Source organism: Accipiter gentilis, chromosome 1 (assembly GCF_929443795.1).
Source record: "Accipiter gentilis chromosome 1, bAccGen1.1, whole genome shotgun sequence".
Lineage (NCBI taxonomy): Eukaryota > Metazoa > Chordata > Aves > Accipitriformes > Accipitridae > Astur > Astur gentilis.
Window position 1 is genome coordinate 23199761 of NC_064880.1, and position 21745 is coordinate 23221505.

The 21745-nt window shown below is 44.0% G+C and overlaps 2 protein-coding genes across 2 annotated transcripts in view; one reads left to right on the forward strand and one right to left on the reverse strand.

The window, feature by feature from the left end:
• BOLL (boule homolog, RNA binding protein) overlaps positions 1-2403 on the reverse strand; it is a 33270-nt gene extending 30867 nt beyond the window's left edge. The window contains exon 1 of the mRNA XM_049814891.1: positions 2386-2403. Within this exon, the coding sequence (XP_049670848.1) occupies positions 2386-2403 (18 nt within the window). The remainder of the gene's footprint in view (positions 1-2385) is intronic.
• Positions 2404-16686: 14283 nt separating this feature from the next.
• The window catches only part of PLCL1 (phospholipase C like 1 (inactive)), a 213417-nt gene continuing 208358 nt past the window's right edge, over positions 16687-21745 (forward strand). Inside the window, exon 1 of the mRNA XM_049813817.1 lies at positions 16687-17215. Coding sequence (XP_049669774.1) covers positions 16952-17215 — 264 coding nt within the window. The 5' untranslated portion in view covers positions 16687-16951. The remainder of the gene's footprint in view (positions 17216-21745) is intronic.

Here is a 21745-nt window from a genome sequence, read left to right on the forward strand (position 1 = left end):
ACACTCTTGGCTTACAAACACAGTGATCCAAACAGAAATTCTCTCTGCAGAAGCAGCAGCAGATTGTTCTTGCCCCAGTAAAGGAAAGGAATGCAGTATGGTGGGAACTTCATGGAAACCATTATTTAGTGAAGTCTGCCTGATATTTTAATTTCCTCAATGCTTACACCTGTGAATTGTGGAACAATACAGACTTGCATTTCATTGGAAACCCTTACATAGTCAACCCTAACTGCGAGATGATAGCTGTAAAGCAGCCGCATAGTACTGTCACTAACTTCTCTAACAGGAATTGCAGTAGAGGCTTCAAGACCATTTTTGCTGTGGGTTGTGGGGTTCCCCTCCCCCCAACTAAAGTTTACTAAAAACCAATCCTGGGCTATAGTGCCCTGACAGTACCCCTAGGAAGGAGCCCAAAGTGAAAAGACAAGCAGCTGCCACATACTGCGGATAACAAGACCGACAGTAAGCAGAGTAGTGGAAACTAGAAGTAGGAATCTAAGGGTCTCAGCCTCCAATCTTTCTTTTGAAAGGCTTTCAAGAGAAATGTTTTGGGTTTTTTTTTCCTTACTATTATGCAACCCTTAAAATTTGTAGCGAGGACCAACAAAATACGTGCAAGCGTATTTTAAAAATAGAAAGCTACTGCAGCTATTACAAAGTTCTCGCACTTCTTGTGGTATCCATTTCTTTTAGCATCTCAAAACCTACAGCAGAAAATTAAGTGGTCTTACAGTTCTCCTCACAGAATCCCCTTTTCATTTACACTGTTTTACTTCCCGATTTTGCCTCTCTTGCTTAGTCACAGGACAGCATTTTCTTATCTCTGCCTTTAAGTATTCCTGGATAAAAACAAATCACTTACCTTTGGGAGAACACACGAAAAATGAAGGCTGACTAACAGTTAAAGTGCAGTGAGAAATGAAGATCAATAATGAAGAATGTTACGAAAAAAAATTTTGTTTTGTTTGCCCTGCAAGTCCTTCTAAGATTATTTGATATTTGCTTAGCTACCTGAGAATTAGTCCTATTAATTCTGAGTAAGAGCTTAATACTATTGGTTTTGATACCTTATAGATAATAAATCCAGCTTAGTCCACACCTTTTTAGTTTTACAGAAAACAAAAATCCTTTCCAAATTTACTAACATACACACATTTGGAGCAGAGGAAAAACCCAAGTCTTTAACCTGATCTATTGAGGAGGAAGTATGGATTCCTCCTACCAGGAATACTACCCTGGAGTAGTGCCTAACCTGTAAAAAAACCCCAACAAACCAAAAACCAAACCAAACTTGCAGGCAAGGAACAATCATAACTGCTACAGTCCCACAAGCTTTAGAAGGAGGAACATTTTCTACCAAGAACAACTTTTGAAGGATGATGAAACAGGTTACTTTCCTCACCTCTCACACCAAATACAATATTCTACTTGTATAATCATCTGGCAATTGCATACAGCACTAAAATATCCGAGTTTAACTATCAACTAACAATTAACACCACAGCCAAAACGTATTCCTTGCCTCAAAGATCTCAAACTTCATTTTCTCCATACAAGTTTTAAGAGTTTTAAGTCTTATTAAGAAAACCAAACAACCCAAATCCCAAGTGGAAGAAATGAGGAATTAAACACATCACTTGTGAACTCCAATACAATAACTCAATTAATTTTGAAACGTTAAAATCTGTATTCTGATAGCCATCTCAAACATTGTTTGAGATGCCACTACTCTTTAATGCCAGTGTAGCCATTATGAAAACAGTATTAAAAAAAAATGAATTCTATGTTCTAACACCATGTCAGTTGCCTAATCATTTTGTGTTTCTACAGGTTTTTAAACTCACTTTTTATCCACGTTGGGGGGGGCGGGGGGAGGGAACGGGACAGGATGACCTGACACGTACATTCATCAGTATTTTTATGGGTTATTTAGCATGTTTGCCAACCGGTCTTTACCAGAATTGATACAGTTTCACTTTTGTGTTGACCACATCCACAGCCAGGCAGCCAAACGCTACAAAGGCCTGGTGATTAATCCCACCACCTTACTCCCCAAACAATCCCTTTTTTACAGTCCGAATCCTGCAGTGTCCGAAATTGGACACCCATCCTTCCCAGGTATCATGTACCGCTGTACACCCGAGGCAAGGGGAGGCGGTTTACCAGAACCCGAAGCCACCCCAGAGCGCCGCACCACAGAGGAAATGGCGGCATCCCGCGGGGGTGGGGACAAGGGCGGCAACGGCCTCCGCCGCCAGCAACGGGCGCCTCGGCGGGAAGTGTGCGCTTCCACCCCCCCCGCCGCTGCTCCCTGCCCTCTCGCCGGAGCGGCTCCGCGGCCCCCCCGGGCAGGCGGCCTCGTCACCCCGCCAGGCTCCTCACCGCGCCCTCGGGCTCCATTTGTCCGTCGCCGCCGCCTCAGCCCCGGCACGTTGCCGGCACGCGTCGCGCTCCTCGGCCCCGCCTCGTGCCCGGCCGACGAGCACCAGCAGAGGGAAGCCTGCAACGGGCGGCGGAGGACGCAGCCCGGCGGCCAGCGCTGCGCAGGAAGCGGGCTGGGGCAGTGGTCGGTGACGGGAGGGACGCCGAGGAGGGAGGGAGCAGCCCTTCCTCGCCCTAGCGCCCTCGGCAAGAAGGCAGGCGCCCCCGCCGCGGGAAGCGCAGCTGGCCCCGCGCTGCCCGGCACCCCTCCTTCACCCGGGGAGGTCTCCCCCTCGCAAATTCGCGCCCTCTCCCCCCCACGCCGCAGGCTTCGCCGCCCCTTACGGGATCCCTGCGCCTCCCTCGCCCCACCTGCAGCCAGCCGGCGGCGCCTCTTCCCCCGCCCCTTCCCCGGCACCTGCCGGCGCCGTCGTTCACCGCCTGCCCCGCCTCAGGGCGCGGGGAGGCTGCCGCCTGCCCCCCCCCGCCACCGGGAGCGGGGGAGCTGCCTGCCACCGCCGGCCTCGGAGCCGGTACCGTCTCCCGAGCCCCGGCTGCTTCCTGCTGGCCTGCCCAGCTGCTCGTGCCCGTGGGCCGGCGGGTTGTAGGCGACCCGTCTCGTCTCCTATCCCCTCCCCGCGGGTATCGTGTCACCGGCGAGCCCCCGCACAGGAACAGGAGCCGGGGCCGGCGTCCCGCTTTGCTTCGGGTGGCAGCTCTGAGAAGGAGGTTGCCGGTACTACCCCCTAGGAATGGCACGATGAAGCGCTGCGGCAGCCTAGGAACCTCCCTCCAGGCCTGTCCCCACCACCTGGGGATACAGGTAGCAAATTCCGGCTGGGTTTTTACCCCCTCAACCAGGGAGTGAAACGGGGAGGAAAATAGGGTCATGCATTTCACCTGGCCTCAGCTGGAGAAATACAAAAATGCCCAGTGAGGGTGTTCCCTGGGTCACCAGGTCATACTTGATGGAAGCAAAACCACGGTTTAGACTTTAGAACTATCATCATGAAGAAGTGAAAGTTCTTACTTCATCTCAAAGAGACTCCCAAGCAGACACTCTGCCTTGAAAACAGCAGGCCTGGAAGGACCTTAGAGATGTAATCTGGGGTCCGCTAGCAGAGAGGACTAAAAAATAACACTCACCTTTGTGACCACTCCTCAAAATACTCCAATTCTTTTTTTTCAGCCCTTACCAAACTGGAGGAGAAGCACCTATAGCAATGCGTGTCAGGTGTACTTCTGTGGTCATTTAATGAACAGCACTGCAACCTGTTCCCCTGTTCCATAATTTCATCCTGTTTGCAAACGCAGATTGCCCTGAAAGTCGCTCAGCTGCTAAAGAGGGCTGGAAGAAAAGAGTGATTCAAACATCAAGCTCATAATCAACAAGGCACAACCTGACAAAAATCCTTGATCTGATGATGGCAAGAGCTATAATGCAGACAAATGCGTGTCGGGAGAACCACCTCGGTGGGAAAGCCATTTTTCAAAGTGATCAAACATTCATTGGCTATGTCACAGCAGCTCAACCCCAAAATACAATGTCAGGATCACTGTAGGGTCAATTTATTGTTAGCAACTCTCCTGTTTTACTTTTTTTTGGTGCTTTAAAATAAAAACTTCAAGGAAGATTATCTTGATAATGTCTACATAAAATATATTTTAGTTGAATTCAAATCTTTGTGTCTTGCTTAAGTTTGCTTTATGCAAATTATACCAAACCATCCTAAACCCAACAGCACTTTCCATATAAATTACATCACTTCTCACTGAGCATAGGCAGGACACAGACTTGCAGTCCTTACAGGACCCTACAATGCTCCTTACTTCTCTGGTGTTGCTTCAACATCTACAAGCTTCTGCAACATTACTGTTACCACAAGGAATAAAAAAAAAACCTAAAAGAGAGTTTCTAATAATTCTGTGCCTGTAATATATAATAATAAAATGCTTAACTCTTAGTAGCAATTTTTTTTTTCAGCTGAGAAAACTGTAAAAAGTAAAGGCAATTTTAGCAGAACTGATGAGATTTTTTAGAAATAGTTATTTTGTGAGATTACAGAACTCTGCTGAATTGCATTCATTGCCTATTTATCAGACAGCAACAAAGCTTATCCTGAGAACAGCACTATGTTTTAATGATGTGAAAGGCAGAACAGGCCACGCCTTTCATGTGCTTCATATCTTGATTTGGGGAATTTGAAGACAGAACAGCTGAAAAAATACATAAATATTCAGAGACATGAAAGTGTATTTTACATAGTTTTAATTGTTGGATCTTCTACATTACACCTCCTCCTCAAGTTAAAAACCCTAAATCTAGGACATTTACATTTAAAATAAGTCAACTGTGACAAAAATAGGACTTCCGCAAATAAATGAGAAAGATGGAGCTATTTTTTATTCTGATAATTTAAAAACTGAAAACCTGAAAATCCAACACATCTATAAATTTAACAAGATTACTAGCAGAGCTGGCAAAAAATGTTGCCATGCATACAGGATTTAAATATTACAACAAAAGTTGCTGGGCTGCCCTAGCACCATGTGGCTGCTTCATTAATGGATTAGTATCCTGGCTAAGGGAGTCACTCTCAAAGGAAGTCAGGAGTGTAACTGTTTTTCTTGGCTCTGCATGTCAGCAATATACGCACCATGAAATGATCTCTCCTACTGTTCTCTCCCACAAACTAAAAGGCAGTGCTGGACAAAGACAAGAGTCTGACTGTGCTGGTTCCTGTAGGCAAGAGCTCTTGCCTACAGGAACTTGTCCTTTTTTATAGCATCAGAGAAAGTCAGAGGTTAAGTGAGGAAGGATAAACTGAATAAAGCAAGAGAGAAAAATAGGGAGAAAAAATTATTTGGGAGCAGAAAGGAAGAAAAGAACTCTCCAGACACAAAAAGACAAGGATGATTTTATGAGTAATACATAGGCCTGGCAACAGACTGCTTTTTCACTGATTGATTCCCTGACCTTGGAAAAGACATGCTACCTTTTTTGCTTCTATTACTCATCTGTAGATAATAATGCTAGCTTTCCTACCAGCATCTTAAGATCCTTCAATGGAAGTATGAGCGTTAATACACTGTTGTCAGACAGAGAGAGCCAGACTGTACCTGATAAAAGATTACTTACTTCCTGCTCTCAATTTCATAAAAATGTCTCTCAGGATGTTATTAGAAGATTGGCTTCTCTCTCTGTTGCATAGACTACAACTGTATTTAAAAAAAAAATCCTGTAATTTATGAAGACATACACAGTGATTTCTCTTACGAGCTTGTGAGCGGATTCTCTACACCCTGAGCCTTAACCAGAACAATCAAAAAGCCAAGCGCTCTTATATATTCAAAGACTTTGAGCAGACCTTGTGAGAGAGTTAACAGTGCTTAGACCCATATTATTATGGCGGTCACCTAAGGAGTGCCACTGAGTAAAAAAATTATGGTCAGTGCCATGTGAAAACTGCAAAAGGAAATTACTCGTTTCTGGGAACTTTTCCATTTATTCAAATGGGTGTGTGCATTTCTCTGATATGGCATTTCCATCTTACAGGCTCTTTTCCCACACCATTCCCTTTCTTGGGTTAGTTCGGTACATCTCCCTTCTAGATGAGCCATGACTCCTCACCCCATCCCAATTTCCACCATTCTCTCTGCCATTCGTCTCTACCTCCTACTTTGTTTCAGGTTGCCCTAACAATACTCTTGCTCACTTCCTCTTGTCTCTGTCTCCCTTTCCTCCTCATAATGGCTGCACTGGTATCCACTACCCCTTTAACCCCTGCAGTCATCACAGGGTGGGTACTGGGGAGCTCTGGCAGGGTACTGGGTACTCAGGGTACTGCAGGACTCCAGAATAGTATTAGGAGGGCTCTCAGAGGTACTGGGGGCACTGGGAGAGTATATGGGGGCTTTAGGGGGTACTAGGTTCATTGGGGAGGTACCGGATAGCTCAGGGGTCTGTTACGAGTACTGCAGGGTGCTTGGGGCTCTGTTGAACTCTGCGGGGGTCTGAGGGCTGGGTACTGTGGTGGGTGAGTGGGGTTTGCACACTGTTTCCTATGGCTCCATCAAGCTGAGCTGCTCTACTCCGGTGTGAGTTGCTCATTTGCTTCCTGTTTCACATTTTCCCCACGCTCAGCAATGGATGATCCAGAGGACAGGAGACTTGGATGGTCAGTACACCGGACTACTCCTGATAGTGCTTTCCCAGGGTGGTAGATTGTTACTACGTAACAAAAGCATCCTCACTCAGTCCATCCTTGCAGAATATTAACATTATTATGGATGATTTCTAGCTCAAAATGTATCAGGGCAATGAATGACTTCTTCCAAATTTGAAGACATAACTAGATTTTATAGCTTAGTTTAAAAACACCTTATTTTCCAAAAGTAATGGTCAGCATGACAAAGATTATTGGAACTAAGTCACTATGTAAGACCGGCTTATTTTCTGTCTCACTTCAGAGTTTAGAGTATATATGCTTTATTTGTAAAAGTATTTATGTGCATTTTATTTTACATGTAACTTACTTACTGGAAACTGCTGCATAAAAGTTCCATTGCTGATGAAACTTGTCACAATTAAAATATGAAAGATACTGTTAAAAGTGCCAGATCTGGAAAAATACTTATAAATGTAGTAGCATCTGAGTAAAATTGTAAAGCTTATCAGTACTTCAACAAATGTCCCAAGCAAATGGAAGAATTGTATTACAATCCTTTGTTAAATCTGATAATGTGGTTATTAATAGGAAATACTAAATAGGTCTACTGAGAAATATGATTCCTTTATAAAAGCATAGACCTCCAACAAAACATGATAGATACGTGTCACATGGAAATATTAATTGATCTCCAGTTAGCTGAGTGAAGAGAAAATTATCAGACTTCTCATTTACTTTAACTTAGTGTGACAGCCTTGATGGGCTCTTCCTCTCATTTTTTCTCTACTGTGTTTCGTTTAGTCAAACAAAAATTTAATGCTTACCCTGAGTGTGATAAATTTTAGGTTTTAATATTCTTTTGCAGTTGTCATAATATTATGTTTTACATGTTTCACTGAACTGAATATAAAATTCTGCAGACAGAAATAAATGAGTAGAAAAGATAAAAACAATTGACATGTATTATGAAACACAGGTGGGAAAAAAAATACTTGCAAGAAAGATAAAGTAACATGCTTTGCTTGCTCTGGAAGTGTAAAGCTACATGGATATAAGTGCAATTTAATAACACCTATATGCTGCCATGATGTTAAAGGGTTCTTATAAGGTCAACAGGTTCTTGCTTTCCCAATTCATTTGACTGCCATCTAAGAAAATGGCTCTGGGTTCTAATCCTACCCTTTTCCACAATTTGATTCTTCAAATGTCATTATATGTTTAGGTATCGATTCCAAATAAAAAAAGAAGGAAGTAAAGAAGAATCTCACTGCAGATAGGATGTTGCTAATCTATTCCACATACTTGGGGAAATCTTGCAAGACTCATGTTGTAATTTTCTTTATTGTGTTTTAGATGCAGTAGTCCAAAAGGCCAGGAGCTTTTCAATTGACTTCAGTGATTTGAAGTAGAATGACACACATAAATACAGTAAAAGAGCCAAGCCAATTTATTGTTGCACATTATGATTTGTTCTTGTTTCTTTTTTGTGCATGTGGTAATTTACTCCGTACATGCAGTTTTTCAGATTCAGATAAGACAGCTGCTTCTGTTTTAGCAAGTGCCTCATTTATGTAGCAATACTTGCATATATCCCCACACATTCCTGTTGGTTTTGTTCTACTATCTGATACTCAAAACTTCTACATGTAAAAGTGAAAGAAAAGTATAACTTATTGCTTAGAAACACTATTCTGAATGGTTGAACATAGCAGTAAAATAATCAAGCTTTACTTCATTTTGTCTTGTTCTTTCCCACACTATATTGTATAGAACTGTATGGAATGGAATATATACCAACCTACCATCTGCCTTTCTCCAGTGAATGAAGAGCTTCTGTAGTTGCAGCCCCAAATGGCATCAATTCAGGATGGTTACAAAGATATCAAACACACCAAGAAGTGTTGTCTTTTCCAGTGTTTTCCTTCCTCCTCCACACAAGTACCTAATAGGAGTCAAAAGAGAACTGAAACAGAATGAAGGCAGCTACGTACAGGAAGAAAAGTTTATGCTTGGTCTCATTCTATGCATTATGGTTTGATTTAATTTCCCTGTTAGTTGATTGAAAGGAATATGGAATTTAATGGTGAAAAGGAGAATTGCAAATGTAAAATACCAGTTGCAGAGGTGAAAGTAGTACGTTTTACAACCTGTTGTGGTTTAACCCCAGCCAGCAACTAAGCACCACGCAGCCACTCACTCACTTCCCCCCCACCCAGTGGGATGGGGGAGAGAATCAGGAAAAAAAAAAGTAAAACTTCTGGGTTGAGATAAGTACAGTTTAATAGGACAGAAAGGAAAAAAATAATAATTATAATAACAATAATAAAATGACAATAATAACAATAAAAGAATTGGAATATACAAAACAAGCAATGCACAATGCAATTACTCACCACTCACCGACTGACACTCAGTTCCCGAGCCCCGATCTGCACCATCCCACGCCAACTCCCCCCATTTTACGTACTAGGCATGATGTAACATGGTATTGGATATCCCTTTGGCCAGTTTGGGTCAGCTGTCCTGGTTGTGTCCCCTCCCAACTTCTTGAGTCCTGCCAGCCTTCTTGCTGGCTGGGCATGAGAAGCTGAAAAATCCTTGACTTAGTCTAAACACTACTTATCAACAACTGAAAACATCAGTGTCTTATCAACATTCTTCTCATACTGAATCCAAAATATAACACTATACCAGCTGCTAGAAAGAAAATTAACTCTATCCCAGCTGAAACCAGGACAAAACCTCAGACTTTGATACCCTTTTTTAAATACTTGGTTTCTGATATTTATTAATCAATTTTAGAGAAATAATCCTGGCAAACTTTAATGGGCAACACTTCATCACAATCTACTTGTATAAGGAAACAGTATTTTATCTGGAGATCTCAAATAACTATATAAAGAAGGCCCCTTCCTCTGAAAATTTCTATTATTATTTAAATATTATTAGATATGTAGGAAGAACAGGAAATCAAAGCACTGATTTTTAAAAAGGATTGCTAATGTTTCCCTACTTATCACTAAATTTGACTTGGTTTTATGTAACATGAAGACATTTTTCCATATTAATGTTTCAGTTAGAATCAAGATTTATAAGATCACTTATCTTGCCTGTGTGAGTGATTAGGGGATTTTTTTTGTTTCTTTTTTATTTTGCTAAATTTGCAATTCACTCTTTTTCTGCATTTTGTAGAATACAATCTCAGAGCATTTGTGAGCTCTGAAATGGTTTTTACCTTTTGCCTTCCATTCAAATCAAGAGTTTCTAATTATTTGGACCAATAGGTAATTTAAATTCAATTTGTTTTATTTGTAGCAGCTCATAGGAAATAATTCAGTGTAAATTTTGGCCCCACACCTGGGGATTTACAAAACAAGAGACATCATTCTTCCTTTCATTTTTCCTATCCTCCCCAAAATGACAAACCTTTGAGAAGTGCTGTGTTCAAGTATGGTTCACTGAGCCTCATTGTGTATCTGCTCACAAAAACACTTCTTGGCATCTTTGGACATCACACTTGCAGAGTATATACAGGAAAAGTCCTGCTGTCTTTTGACAACAGCAGTATCACCTGAAGAGTTACTATACTTCAGTTTTTAACCTCCCCAAATCTTGCTACTGAGTTGGACTGTACATCTGAGATTAGACAAAGAGAGGGTAACTGGTTGAAATTACAGGATTCTTCCAAACCACAATGTAAACAGGTGTCTTTTGAAGTTTGCTCAACACAGGTATAATTTTCCACTTTTACTGTGGATTTGTCTATAAAACTCTGCATTTGGGAGTAAAGGTCTCCTGGCCCTTTATTTGCAGAATGCTTCACTTCTAATCCTGCTGCAAACTACAGTAGGAGTTAGTATAGGCTACAGATTTCAACTACCAGCTTATTTAACGCCACTCAGAAAAAATATAGATAAACAGTGGTTAACAATGCTTTCAATTTACGCATGTTAATACTCCCACAGTGCCAAATTTCAGGAAAATAAGCTTACATAGATTAGTCATGAGTCTTTCTTTTCCATGTCCTTAGAATATCTTCTAACCTGACATTAAGGAACAAGAGATTTTGCAATAAAAGATTAAATATACTTCATCCCTGATGGAAAGCATTTTGAATCTTCTTAAAATCCGGTTCAATTAATACCAGAGGAATTTAAGTTATTTTGAGGATTACATTTTGATCATAATTATATAGCTTTTTTTTTTCTTTGAGATTACTTTTTCTAATGAATTTAGAGATGGGCCAAATTTGCATGCATGAGAAACAGGCATAAATGTTTTTACCAAGTTTTCGAATCCATCTGTCTTGCTACATGTAAGCTTGTATTTGCAAGTGGTATTAAAGACTAGGCCAAAGTCTGCCTATAACTTTAGTTCCATTATAGAAAGAATAGACTTTAGAGGGTACCTGTTCTCTGCTCGCATCTACTACCACTTTAAGCCAGTGTCGAAGCTGTCAAAAATATTCCTGGGCAACACTGCCTTGACTTTTTTCATAGGAAACCAGCTTTCTCTGAAATGAGGCAGATATGGGCATAGCTCTTTACACTCTTTTCCTTGGGTAGCCAGTCAGGCACAGGTGTTCTAAAGATAGCAATGTAGTTCCAATACCAACATACTTTGGGTGTGCCTGGTTTAGCATTTTTGTTTGGATCAAGGGTGCAATTTTGAAGCAAATCTCCTGATCACCCTAACTTACCTACTTGGTTCACATCACAGAGCAGTTTCTGAGTGTGCAAACTGACTTCTCAGCTGAAACTAAAAGAGATGTTGTGCCACAGGAATGCCGCTACTGTACTCGTGTGTGCAGCTATTCTATCCATGGGACTGACTAGGGCTTTTCTCAAGTAAGCCCCACCCAAAATGCCTATGGTATGGATGTCAGGCTCTCAGCACCAGTGCTCTCCCTGTACAAATCCACTCCGATTAGATTATTTGATACTTTTCCTCACATCATTGTCAGGAGCCCCCAGAATGAATTCAAATGAGTAATCTTTTCTCCTGATGGTCAGGCTAGTGCATATCCCCTCAGTGGTCCAGGCTGCACATAATTTAACTTGGTCATGACAAAACCTAGTTGAGCAATGCAAAATCTTTTAGAGTGTGCATGTTTAGAGGAAGGTTGTGTGTCTGATTAACTGCCAGAAGAATAGCCTAAATTCCATGCTTGGTATACTGACCAAATTTCCTCCAAAGTCTTTAACTGCAAAGTAGATATGAATATGGCTACTGCTGATGTTGCTAGCAATTTTCTTTTGAGCTGGCAAGATTAGAGACCATAACAGTAGCTCTTTAATTGGGATATTACCAGAATGCTTTCTATCCTCAGTAAGAAGAATTCCTGGCTAGTAAGTATCATTTAACACTAATGCTGCTTTCCCAGCAGCTGCATAGTTCATGATAATCCAAATGTTCCCCAAAAATTGCATGTAAGTGCATGGGAACCATGGTGCCACATATATTTCTAAAACTGAATATCTCCATTGAGCTAGCAAGACTGTGAAAGGCTGTGACGTAGTATGCTGGCATGAAATTGTACCTGTTGATAGGTAATTACCAAAGAAAGGGGGAAATGGCATACACCTATTGGATCATACTGTTCATAGCAGTTAACAAGTAAGTTCACATAGCCTGAAAGGTAGCAACAACTACAATTAAGATTTCTATTCATGTGTTACAGCCAAAGAAATACTAAAAGCAATGATGAGAGAAGTTAAAAAGAGCTCTGTGAAAAAGCTAGTCATTGGTAAATGTTCTCATTAAGTGGAATTACCACCTACCTTAAACAAAAGCCATTATTATTAAGTATCATTAGACTTGAATAAGAATTCATCTTTAAGACTCCTCCAAATCCCCAAGACAATTCCTGTTACAATGTGTACAACATACCTTCTCTTCCCTCCCCTAAACTTAAGGAACTTGCAGCTAAACATGGAGAACTTAAGAAAGCTTCACTAGTTCCACAAGTGAATAAACTCTATCTATGTTTTGCCTAGGTTGTAGCACCACTTCTGGGATTATCTGATGCTGTCTATTAAAAACCTTATTTTCAATTAGTTGTTAACTTCCCAAACGTCAATCCCTTTGGCCAAAAATTTGAAGGTGGGTGGATGACTCATATTTTTTGTAAGGGAAATGGATTCTTGTCAAACATCTACCCTTGAAAATAAGAATATGAAAAAAAGTTTTTAAAATTTGTTTACAAAAACAAACCATCATGTGACATTTTACCATCCTCCCTTAGAAAAACTCTTGTATCACCTTCTTTTACAACTGATGCTAGATTTGGTAGAAGAATAGCTTCCTTATCAGGGATGTGCTCTTTCCTGTCTACAAAATTTGGTTCAAATGTTGCTACCTGCTATGCCTCTGAAAAATTTGTTTACAGAATCTCTGTATGTCAGATTTTACTCCCCTCTTCATGCCAGGCACTACCTAACCTGAGCTCTGCAGCTGTGGAGCAGTTGTGCTGTATCACGGTCAAAGTCAATAAGCAGAGCCATGAGCAACGATGTTCTTTCCTGCTTGCAGTGACCCATCGCTACGCCCAGGTTGGGGGTGAAGGAAACTATGTTGGTTGAACACACAGTGGTAGGAGCTGAGCCTGCAGGAGAGGGAGCAAACGGGTAAAGTAAGTCCACAGCAGGAGCAGTGAAAGACGTACCCCCAACAGTGGCAAAAAATGCCGCAACCATTCTGGCAAGGGTGTCCAGTAGTCCTCTCAGGTCTCTTGTGCTGAGTGGTCCACAGCAGCTGGTGAGCAAAAGATGGTAGCGGTAACTGGGAGGATCCAGGAAGGAGGGAGGAGAAGAGACGCTGAGTGCCAGAACACCTTGCTGCAGCTCAGAGGACAAGGAGGTGGGTGACAGTAAAATGTCCTGTCTGGAGGAAGATGAGAAGAATTGGGATAGGGCTCAAGGTGAGGAAAGCAGTCTCATTCACAGGGATTATCCCATGCAGTGAGAGAAGCCACAGTCCTATAGCATTTTATACATGATTGCAACATTCACACCAAAGGATATTAAACTGCACACTGGGACCACTAACCTTAATACTGGTGTTTGCTAACTTTTGGGTGGTGCTTTGCTAACTTTTTGCAGTGCTAATGATCTTTTTATATCTACTGATCTCCATAGAGAAATCAATACATTCCACTCCAAGAGCTTGGGCCTGTGTCTATATAGCAAGCAGTGGCTGTAAAATAGGATTAAACATGACCTAATTGAGGTCCTGATTTTACCCTTTCTCATACTTAATTGGCATATCTGTTTGGGCAAACAATACTGCTAAAATTAAGGATTATGCCTCGGAGCTAAGAATTGGCAGGAATCTTCCATAACTGAAGCATTCTAAGTATTAAAAACACTGGATTAGCCTGAAAGGACTATCAGACAGTGAAAAGAATTCATCAGTGACTTCAGCTGGAACAAGGACATCATTAAGATAAAGGCATATCACAAAAGTACTTCTTGCTAAGTTAGAGAAGACACAACATTTATACTACCTAGAAAATAAAACGGGATGTGTAAGTGTAGCGAGGGTCTTTCAACAAAGTAGGAAGCAAGGCAAAACAAGAATTAACAAAAAAATTAGGAGACATTGAATCAAGCAGTGTAAATGTTTTTTTTTTTTTTAGTTTAATAAAACCCCTTGTCTCTTACTTAACTCTTTTCAGTTAAAGACTTCAGATATCAAAGGCTGTAATTTAAGGTGAAAATTAAATTATTATAAACTTTTGATCTCAGAAGACAAATGCATTGGACAACAAATACCTCTCTAACTTGAAATGTGTAAGATATCCTAGAAAGGATAAAGTTCTTTAATATGTTATATGCATCTGTCTGTGCAACATGCTACAGTTAGTTTCTGGTAGATGCAGCAGACACCAGCTATGAGAATACTTTGCTGTTTCCAAATAATTAAACCAGTGGTTAAACTTCATATGATTTCACAAGATATATGAAAAACCTGCAACATATTTCTACATGAAGTAGTAATTCCCTCTAGTAACATACTGCATGGTAGTTACCTTTTCCATTCTCTTTAAATTAGTCTTAGATCTGTCTGTGTGACAGTATGTAGATACGCAACCATAAGCTTTTATTTGGTGGTTTGCTTGCCCCCCCGCCTTTGCTGCAGTGACTTGGTATCATGTTCTCTCTCTTGTACAATGCAGGCTGGAGCTGAGTCCTCCAGTCTCTTACCAGACTTTCCTCTCCAGTATTTTTTACGATAAATGTTTCTTTAATGTGACTATTTTGTATCTTCTTTTAGGGTTACTTATTTTATTGCCTTTCTCACTAAAAAAAAAAACCCAAACAACTGTTATATACATGTGTTATGACATATTTTTCACATCAAATTTAGATGGAAGCTCATGAAAAAAAGTTCAGTGGTATTTACATCTGTGCCCCAATTAGCATTTCTTTGTGTTGAACATGATAAACGCCTTGGTAACCTTGACAGAAGTTCTGGGTTTTTTTACATGGAATTATAAATATTATATAATGCATATATGTATAGAAAAATTTCACATCCTTTAAGTGGCAGTTATGTCCTGTAGCTAGGCATTTGTTAGTAGCTAATGACTGGCTGGGGTAAGGAGGTTACCTCTTACTCTTTCCTGCTTAACCATTGACTGCCAACAGGTGCCCAACACATTCATTAGGAAATTAGTTTAGAAACCAGACAGAAATGAAATTTTCCACTGACTCTTACTGCCTTTAAAGCTGATAGCTGTAATTTTGAGTAGTCTTACACCTCCAGTGACTCTCCGCTTGCCCGGCCCTACCCCTCCTATTTTCCATCTTTCTATACCTCTATATTCTATATCTCTATTCTATTTCTATATCTCTTTCTCAACTGTCTCTCCTGCTTTCCTCTTTCCTTTGCTGCACTCCCCCTTACCCCATCTTTCCCGAGGTCTCCATGCAGATAATCTCGTTGTAACTAAGTACCACCCGAAGAATCGTGAAGGACACCACCACGCTCGCACTAACTCTTCAGGGCTCACCACGGCTCTTGGCCTGGCTGCCTGGGGATAACCTTTCCCGGATGGCTCCTCTCCTCCGCCTCCCGCTGAGGCACCGCACCCGGGACGGTACTGGCTCCCGGGGCCGCGGCGGGAGCGGGGCGCAGGAAGGGGACCGGCCGCCCCGCACCGCCAGGGGGCGGTGTCGGCTCTGCAACGGCGAGCGCCGGCGGCCCCGCGGGGCCCGGGGCTGTGAGGGGCGCGGCGGGTGAGGGCCCCCGCCCCGGGCCGGCGGCCGCGAGGGGAGCGAGCTGAGGGGAGCAGGCGGGGCGAGGCCGCAGCTCCGCACGACTCGCCTCGTCGTGGGCTCATTTTCAAGCGACGGAAGGTCCCGACGCGAGTCTTCGCCGTCTTTTGCGAGGCGCCCCTCACGCCGCGCGCCCGCTCGGCTGGCCCGCCCGCAGCAGCGGGGGCCCGAGCGCGGCGCTCCCCTTCGCGACACCAGCCCCGCGGCCGGCGGTGGCAGCGCTCCCTCGCTGACCGCGGGCCGCCGACCCGGCGGCGTCCCCGCCTCTCCTCCGCCGCGCTCCTAACGCGAGCGCCGCCGCACGAACGCCGGCAGCTACGCGGGCTTGAGGAGGAGTTAACCTAACCGCCCTTTCCTCACACGCTGCTTTTGCCCTGGCGCGGGCGCAGCCGGCACCTTCCTAAAATACGCGCGGGGAAGCACTCGGGCGGCTCTCCCGGCACGCTCCCCACAGACGGAGGGGACGGGACAGGACGGGAGCTGCGGCGGGTGCGATCAGCTTTTACAGCTCCCCACGCACTCCCTCCCTCCGTCCCTCCCGCCGTACCTGCCCCTCGGCCGTTCGCCGCGCCGCCCCGCCCAGAACGCCCATCCAGGCGTCCCGCGGGCACGCCCTTCACCAAATACTATTGGCCGCCGCGGCGCCCCCGGGTGGCCGCCACAGTGCTGAGTGGTCCGTCGCCGCGTCCGTCAACGCCGCCTGTCAAAACACGCCCGGCTCCTGTCACAACAGAGCGGTGCCGCGGCGGCACTTCCTGCGCGCGCCGCCCGCACGGCGCTCCCCGCGGCAGCCCCGCCGGGCGCCCGGCCCCGCCGCCCCGCCCCGCCACTTTGCGCCGTCCCCGCGGCGCGGAGCCGCGCCACCCTCCCCGTTCCTCCGTCGCCGCGGGGGCTGCGGAGTTCCGCGCGGGCACCCTCAGCTGCGGAGGACGGGGGATGGCTCCTCCGGGGAAAGTTGGCGCTGCCGCCGCCGTGCCGTGAGGGGAGCGCCGCGGGACGCCGTCCGTTCGTCCGCCCGCCCGCGCGCGTCCCCCACGCCCTCTCAGCGCCCCGGAGAAGTTGCCGCCGCTCGCCGGGGCGATGGCAGAGGCTGCCGGCAGCACGGCGGCGGGCCGCGCCCCTCCCGACGCCGCTCACCGTGCCGAGGAGGAGCCCGAGCCGGCTTCGCTGGACGCCCCGGCGGCGGCCGCGGGCAGGAGGCGGGAGCGGCGCAGCGGCGTCTCGGCCGTCGGCGCCGCCGAGCGCTTCCCCGGCGGCAGCCTGGGGACGGCGGCGGCACCCGACCCCGACGCCTGCCTGCTGGAGGCGGCCAAGGCCACCCCGCGGAGGAGCAGCATCATCAAGGTAAGGGCGGGAAGTTTCCGCGGGTCCGGCCGCCGTGGGTCGCCCGGGGCGCAGCCGCCCTCCGGCCGCCGTGGGTCGCTGGGGCGGGCAGGGGAACGCCCCGCCGTCGGGCGGCTTGGGGGGGGGGGGGGGGGCTGGCAGGGGAACGGGCCGGGGTGGGCGGCGGTGCGGTGGGAGCCCGCCGGCGAGGGGCTGCGCGCACCCTCCGCGCGGCTGAGGCTGCCGCTCCGCTCCCCGCCAGCAACCGAGGAAGGGCGGCGGGGCTGCGGCGCTGCCTCGCCGGAGCGCCCCCCCCCCCGGGGGAAGGTGCGTCCCCGGACCGAGCGGCTTGCTGGAGGGGGGTGTCCTCGGGGGCGCCCGTCCGGCCCGTCCCGGGGGAGCGGGCTGCGGAGGGGGGTGGTCTGTGGTGGGGCGCCGTGAGGGGCGGGCGGGGTCCCGCCCGCGCTCGTGCGTGCCCCGTGGATTTCGCGGCGGGGCAGCTTCCCGGGGAGTTGTAAAGTTTTTGTGTAGCAGCTCGTATCTGTTCTCCTGTAATATTTATGAAGCACCTGGAGGCAGAGTAAGTGGCTTCTACCGCGATGGTTTTCTTTGCTCTCGAGTAGCAAAATACGCGGTGTCACAAGTGAACAGAAGGCGCGTTTGGAGGCTGAATGTAGCACAGATTGCTACGGAGCAGCGCCGTGTGTTTAACACCCTTTATGTGAAATTAACAGGTCGGGCGTGATCTTAGAAGCCTCCGCCTTTATTATAATCTGGTAGGGGAAATGGCCTTATGATTATGTTTATCTGTTTGTGGGTTTTTTTCCCCAGTTTAATTTTTAAGAATAAACTATGTGGTTTCGAATTAAATGGTATCTCCTTGCAAGTATATAGGCTAATCGCTAGTTTCTGGGGAGGCGATGAATGAAGTCTCCTGGGCAAACTTAATTTAGCATATGGTCACACGTGATCCTCTTGTAGTGATTTGCACTTGGAAGGCATCCGGAGAACACTGGAAAATGAGACTTTGCTTCTGGAAATGTGTGAAGGCACTGGGCAGAGCTCTAGCTCAAGGCAAGAAGCAAAGAACATATGCTTAGCTCTTAGAGCTTGGTATATCCATTCAAAGGAGGAATGGATAAACCAAATATTTGCTTTTTGCATTTTAGAGCTTTAACATTCGTAGGAGACGGAGGTAGTTAAGTGCAAGAGAGTCTCGAGGATCCTTTGGAAGTTCCACCTTGAAATACTAACCCATTAAGTCCGACAAAGCATTCAAGTGTGGTTTTAGTCTTCTGAAGACAGCCACTGAATGTGATGGGAATGCTTCCAATCTGAAGTTACATAAATGCTTTACAAAATCAGGACCAAAGTTCTGTAAGTGTTCTGGTATGGAAATGGTATTTTCTCTTGGAATTGTGTGACAGTTTCAAAAATTGAAAATACACAATCTTGGATTTAAATTAAAGAACATATCACTGTTTTTACAGACTGTACTGGTTCTGTGGTAGATACATTTCAATGTCACAAATGGTAGGTAGGTTTTAATGACTGCGTAGCATTTTCACTACAGGTTGATATTTAGCCATACTACTGAGATTGATAATGATCTGTCTTCCAGCTGGAGGAAATTTCTCGAGATACATCCTGGGATGGTGTTTATTAGCAGAGAGGTTTCTGACAGAGATAAGAAAGTATTAATGTTGTTACATAAGGAACTGGTAAGGCCTCATCTGGAATACTGGGTAAACTCGGTTTCCTGTGCTTAGGAATGGTGTCTTCAAACTGGAGCAGGTGCAAAGAAAGATAATGAGGATGGACTGATAAGGTCAATGGATTGAATACTGTATGATGGAAAATTTCTAGGACAGCATTGCCTTTAGAACAAAGGATGCCTATGCATAGACCCAATGTGGAAACAAGAAAGTTATTCCAATCACTGTAAGGGTCTGGAATGGTCTTATGATAGAAATAGAATGAAAAATACCATCATTCATCTTAAATTTAGTTGTTAAGATGATGAATTAAATTAGGTAACATAGTTGTGTCTGATAGCAGGTATCTGAACTTGAGAATTTGCAGGCTATGCATGTCCTAAGGCATGCTGTTGGGACCCCATACAGAGAGTGACGTTCATTTTCCCACAAGGTTGTCTCAGTGGTATACAAAAGTGTTTTGCATCACAGCTTTCCTTTGGCATTATACTAGTGAATGGGAAATACTTTTCACTTGGGATGGGAATTAAGTAATTTATTTGTCTGCATCTTTCAGGAATTTCTGATGTCCTAGGAAATGTTCATCAGGTGTTGAATGCAAATTTTAGAAGGAATTAAGATTAAAAAAACCCCAACTTATTTTACCTTTTCTGTTTTTTCAGGACTTTAACATGCAGGAGTTCTGTTTAAGCATTGTATGTTTTGCAGGGGAATTAATTTTACAAAGTTTTACTATATTTATTTTACTCTAAAAAGTCTATATCTTCATTTCCATTGCTTTCTTTAAGCTGATCTTATCAGGTGAAAAAGGAGGTTTAAGAAAGCAAAGGAAGTTGTACAGTAAGGGAAGCTCCTATTCTGCAGGAGTTGAACACTTTTGCCCTGTTTTCCCATTTCTCTCCCAATTATTTAAAGGTGTACTTTAAGCATGAGTGGTCTCGCTGCATTAAGCAAAAAGTTAAAATTCTGTAGATTTAGATGATCAAAGTATACTTTCAAAAGCATTTTTTCCCCAGCTATCTTTTAGAGCTCTGCAAGTTTCAAGGTTAGCATCTGAGAGCGCAATTCCAGTGGAAGCCAGACTTGCTTACATTGGAGTGTTTTGGCATCTGCATTCTAGCTGTGAAGTATAAAGGACTGAACAGGGACTTGCTTTAAAAACCTTTCCTGCAGCAAATTCCATTTGGCATACACTGCAAGTAAAATATGAACCCTTCTAGATAATCTTCAGTGCATTCATGTGTGCTATATTTGACTTCAAAAACAAGAGAACTCATTTATATAAAAAGAACAAAAGGTAGCTGGAATATTTTTATTCCCATTTTGCTTTGCTAATGTTCACAGCTTTGTAGATTGAGGTGAATTTGAAATAGCATTAATGAGAAGTAGTTGTAGCTGCTCTTGTGCTGTGCTTTAGAAAATTTCTCTAATACATGTGCATTAGTTGTTGGGGTTTGGGTTGGTTTTTGGTTTTGTTTTTTTTTTAATGCAAGGAAGAGGTAAATGGTCTTACCACAGAACTGGAGCAAGAAAGGGTTTTTGCGATGAGGAGTCTGAAGTCAGCAGAGTATAACGGTTAGGAGACAAACTTAGAGAAAGGGCAAGAGAGCATAGAACTTGACCCGTTTTCAAAGAAGCCCAAAGATGGACTATGCGTTGGCTATTATTTGCCAAGTGTTGCAATTTCTTTTTCTTTTGAATAATCCAGGGCCAAATGCTTGCAAATAAAATGTTAACTGCAATCACTTTTAGGTCAGGAGAACAGAAGACACTGCTTGAAGAACTGGATTTCTTCTTTACATGTAATGCTTTGCAAGCCTTCTTGTGTGAGGTTCTAAACAGAGTTGACTGATGTTGTTTTCCTTCTGGCATGTTCCTTCTGACATTGCCACGTACAAGCATTTTAATAAATGGGTAGGAAGGCTGTGTAATTTGTTGTGTAATGCCTACTGAATTGTTTTGTAACTTTTAACCAAAATATTTCCCTGTCAGTTCTTATCAGGCTTCTCTTTCTGCTTTGTTTGCATGCAATACAAACTTTTGGGACCATGTGGGTTTTTTTCTTCCTGGTTCTTTGTGTCAAGATACTGTAGCGGATAATGCAGCTCTCTATTATGTTAGTAACAGCAGACTGTGCCCATGACATGAACTTGAAGTAGGAACTGCAGAGTCAGACTTTAACTTCAGTCACAGTAGAGCTATGAGACCTCTCAATGAAGTTCTTCCAAAGACTATTTGCTTCTGTTTCATGCACAGATTTTTTTCTTTAAAAGCCAGTTGAGTTGTCCTTGCCCATCATATACTACTAGTCTATGAACTGCAAGGATTAGGTTTTTTGCAATTGAATTCATCAGTGCAAGCGTATCAAGATAGCCAGCTGTCTTGTTTCAAGAAGTTGTATTTATCTTAGTGACATTTTTAGCTTTGAAAAAATCCAAACCTAGAATAAAAAAGAATTAGGCTTAGTTTCTTTCAGCTTGTGTTCTGAAGGGTGGTGACAGAATTTGTTTTAAATACATGCTTCATCTGTCTATGCAACATGACTAAGACTTTTTTTCAGAAGACAGTAGAGTTTTTCTGGACTGTAATGATTCTCCAGTAACTCTTACTTAGCTTTTTGCTGTGTAAGCTTACCTTTAGATACTTGCTACTTAATAATCTAAAACTATGACCATGTAAGATTCAGTAAAGCTGATGAATTAGTTGCTAGCCCAATGGTGATTTTACCACAACAGCATTCTTTGACATATTTGTAAGTACCCTAGAAAAAGAGGAAAATATTTAGGTAGAGAATACATTAAAGAATACAGTAGAGCCTAAAAAGGTACAGAGAAGG